We start from the raw sequence: 4,327 nt of genomic DNA, 5'->3' as shown, positions 1-4,327 counted from the left end.
ATTATGGCACTATGTTGTCGCAGTATCCTATTGTTATCAATAGTATATATAGAGACTATAGAATGAGGAAATCTAGGCCAATAATGAAAGCATGCACTCGCTACATATGCTAAGATCGAATTTAGGACCACAATGTCGCAGACCCGTTTGTACTTAGTTTCGTGGAGTAATCAGAGATCGTACGTCAATTCATGTCAGAACGCCGTTGTCTCAGCATCATCCAGCCAACAGCATCGAGACACTTTCACAACCCCCCAACCATCAGCTACTACCACTGCTACCGTACATTAATAGGATATGGCCTCCAAAAGTGTTTTACTGCTCCTTGATGTGAGAGCAAAGGGTCCTCCTCCTCCTCCTCCTCCCCATTCTAGATGAGATATTTGTGGTATCAAGTCTACCTAATTTCTCTCCAGTGATTCTGTGTCTGTCATCAGCATTAATGGTATAATAGGAGAAATATGAAATGGTTGATAAAAGCTGGGAGAATTAATCAACTTGCTCAAGTAAATAAGGCGTTAATAATGGGTAATAGACTAGTAGTACTATACATCTACTCTTTGGAAAACGATGATATTAGTAAATTACTAGTAGTATTTATTCCTTGCTGCGTATTTTGTAAGTAGCTCCCAGCGTCAAATCTGTTTCTCATTTTATGCTGACAATCTTACTATGGGAGGAGTAGCGTACAAACTACTATTGCACCAAGAATGATTATACCCAAAACACAAATGGTTGAACTGAACCGGTCAAACATCCACCACGGGTAACTGGTAACTGGTAACTGGTAACTGGTAGGTAGTCAGTCAGTCTGGTAGTAGTGTATAGAAAACTATTTGTGCCGTCTGACCCAACAAAGATTTCCTGCTGCACTTTGTTATGTGTATGCCGAGTCCTGGCGGTCGTGGGATAGGCAACCCTTGGTTTTTCTGCTGCTTTCTACCTAAGAGAATGGCTTGGTCGCAGGGGATTAGTCGGGCCCCGTAAGGATTGACCCGAACACTCCTGTGTCGACAAAAAAAAAGAAGAAGAATGGCTTGACCTCACCGAACAAAAGCTTCTCAATTCTAGGAAAAACCATTGGTTGCCTACTCCTTTCGTTGTTTCGATACAGAAAAACACCCACAATTTAGTTACTCTCCACAAGCAACTAGTGGAGAGTTTGCCCAATCCTAAAATAACAAAGACAACTAACTTTGGTTGCACACTCAAGAATTGAACTTATAAAAAAAAAAGAAAAAAAGAAGAAAAAGGGAGCATACATACATCAAACTCCATCATTGCAAATTAAAAATAATAAAAAAAAAGTGTATACTTTTACTTATCCTGAGAAGGAAAAAGGAGGGGAACAAGAAAAAGTATACAGCCCTCCTCATCTTACCTGGCATTCGTCACACCCACAACAGATATGATGATGTGTTGTTGGGGAAGTATTCCTCAGTGCTGACACAAACTGGATTTAGAGAACAACCTACCTACAATCCCTCATTCATAATCGCCTCTTCATATTCTCAAATCTCCTCACTGTACAATAAACACTCACAAGTAGTATTATAAAAAAATAAAAAAAAAAAATCAAGAAACCAAGATGCAAAATCTTTTTGCATAGATTAATCAAACTTAACCGCAGCAAATTGGACAGCGTGTAAGCCCATTTTCATTGCAATCGGGACACCTCTGAAATCCGTATTCAGCATCTTCGCATTCTTCTTCGTCATATTCACCTTCATAGTAAATTTTACAACTCCCGCAACACGTTTCGCAAGGAACAAATCTAATATCCCCGCATGCGTTGCAAACACCAGCATTGCCGCCGCCGCCGCCGCCACCATCATCCGCCGATTCACATCCTTCCACGGCCTTCTCAAGCTGCCCGTCCTCGTGCATTCGGCGTATCTCTTCCGCCCCACCGAGGAATCTGTTACCAATAAACACCTTAGGCAATGCACCTCCCTTACACCAACACTCTCCCAACAGCTCTTTCAATTCTTCCTTGAACCCGGAATGCATTGAAACATCCCTCTCGTCAAGCTTAACGCCTAACCCTTTTAATATAATTCTAACATTACAGCAATCCTCGTACGTCTTCCTAACCCCTCTTAGGCTTGTGAAATACACAATTAACCTGTCTTTACCCCGTGGCGCGGCAGTCCAAGGGCTTCTTTCCTTGACATGATCAGCTGCTTCCAAGGGCTCATCTTTGCCGTCCAAAGCCTGCTCACCCATCAGCGGCTTGAGATGGAAGGGATTGGCCGGCGGGAGCTCCTCCAGTGATTTCCTAAAAGCAGATATCACTTCAGGATCGAATTCTGAGATTATTGACGTCTCATTGGAATTGGAGTCGCTACTATCGGCTGTGTCCAACCATACCGGCTTCACCGCCGGCACTTCCCCGTCATCATGAACTCTCGGGGTGTGCTGATCGTCAACAAAGCATGGAAATTGATGGTTGGAACCCACGTGGAAAGAAAAGCTACGGAAATGATGATTGGCGGGCCTAAGAGGACTAGTGTCTTCCAGCCCTTCCATCAATTCCCAGGCATTGATAGTTTCCGGCTCCCCAGGAGGAGTTCTGATTGGCGTTCTGGGAGCAACTTTTGGGATTTTTTCGTCGATCATTTTCGACCAAGTTTTAGCTTCGATGACACCCACGGCGAACTCCTCTTTCCTTGATTTTACCGAATGATTATCGTCATCTTGCTCTGAGACTGGGTTTATAACGGAGGATTCTTCTTCTCCTTCGTCTCCTTTTCTTTTGAAGGCGGGATGATTTGGATCTAACAAATCAAGCTTGAGAGAACCCAATGTAGAGGAGGTAAGAGCCACGAGATGATAGCTTTCGCCTTCCTTTTGAGGAGGGTGATAGGAGGCGTGCATTGAATAGCTCCGCCGCACCGGAGAATAAGGCTCCTGACATTTCCGGCATACCTTCTGCTTTGATGTTGCGCACCCCATTATTCCAACTATGTATATATATTTTTTATCAGGGCACCGCCACAATCCTGATTAATTCTAAAAGGAGTACTATTCTCCAATCAATCAAGAACTAGAATGTTAGGTGAAAGATATGATGCTAAATTTCATTGGAGATATACCCGGGGGGTTAGGAAATGGAGATCGGGGAATGGACTTAAAAGAACATACCCCAAATGAACGAGCTGGATCGATGGGAGGAGATTCCAAGATTAAATGTGCCAAAATCGAGGAATTATTATTATTATTATTATTATTATTAAACAAGCGGAACTGGGATAATGGCGCCTCTATCGGAAATATTAAGAAAGACGAAAAAGAGAGAAAAAAAATAAAAGAAACTACCGCCCGCTTGATTGAATGTAAGACTAGGAAAAATGAGACGCTGGGATCGATGAGATAATGGAAGGTTCTCAGGCTGTGTGCAAGAGCAGAGCACCTAATTTACTGATAAATCCAACCCGAGAAGATCGCACAGGATAATTACAGATGAAAGTCGAGGTTGTTGTAACATATATATGTATATGTATATATATTACTGGCACCGCGACAGCAACGAAACAATTAATCCTCTACAAGATTGGCAATTGTTTCCAATGAACATAGGGGATTAGAAGTAAAATGGACGAATAAGTAGAAGAAGGAAAGGAAATTGCAGGTCAAGAGGGGATCGATGGCGATTGGCGAATAAAAAGAAAATAGAAGAAGAACCCTATGGAAGAGACCGTTTCAGCAGCAGCAGGTAATTGGAACTTCTGGCTTTTCAGGGCCCTCCTCCCTACTCCTTCCCTCTCTAGAAAGAATAATATCCCTAATGGCGACCACGGAAAAGTGGACAAATTCAAAAGACCCCTCTTCTCGCCGGGGACATTTAGACGCTTCCTTTTGGCTTTGGACTTGGATTGGAGAATGGAGATGGAATGCTGCACTGTACCTATATGTTTTCCATTAAAAAAAATGCTTTTTTTTTTTTCTGAAAAAGAAAAGTTAAAAATAGTGCATTACATGAAACAGTGCTAGTTGTAGGGAATTAAAAAAAAAGACGTGGGAACAGCGGAAGGTGGCAAGTAGGAAAGAAGGAAGGGTAGTAGAATGCGGGAATTATTGCTTGAATGACTTTCCTCGCTTTGGCCTCTTCAAATCTCAATGCCAGTCCCCTGCGCCCACACGCCCCGCGACCCTGCTTCCCACTTTCTGCATCTTCAAAGTTCAAACCCAAAGATGGAGGTTAAATTCATCCGACCAAGTCATTGTACACGTAAGCCGTAAGGTGTGCATTTAACCCTCCCTTTCAGACAAGTTATTATTAAATATTAATAGAGTGTTTTGATTTGACTCGAAATAGCCACTACCG

At 42.5% G+C, this 4,327-nt stretch overlaps 1 protein-coding gene across 1 annotated transcript; it reads right to left on the bottom strand.

The window, feature by feature from the left end:
• Positions 1-1,294: 1,294 nt before the first annotated feature.
• On the bottom strand, positions 1,295-4,117 carry LOC140010868 (uncharacterized protein At3g28850-like). Its single transcript, XM_072058432.1, has one exon. It carries the CDS (start codon positions 2,953-2,955, stop codon positions 1,621-1,623), a length of 1,335 nt encoding a protein of 444 aa, XP_071914533.1. The 5' UTR covers positions 2,956-4,117; the 3' UTR covers positions 1,295-1,620.
• Between the last annotated feature and the right edge of the window lie 210 nt (positions 4,118-4,327).

This window comes from Coffea arabica, chromosome 7e, assembly GCF_036785885.1.
Source record: "Coffea arabica cultivar ET-39 chromosome 7e, Coffea Arabica ET-39 HiFi, whole genome shotgun sequence".
NCBI classification, from domain to species: Eukaryota; Viridiplantae; Streptophyta; class Magnoliopsida; order Gentianales; family Rubiaceae; genus Coffea; species Coffea arabica.
The sequence above is the reverse complement of the archived record's forward strand: the minus strand, read 5'-3'. Positions and strand labels throughout refer to the sequence as shown.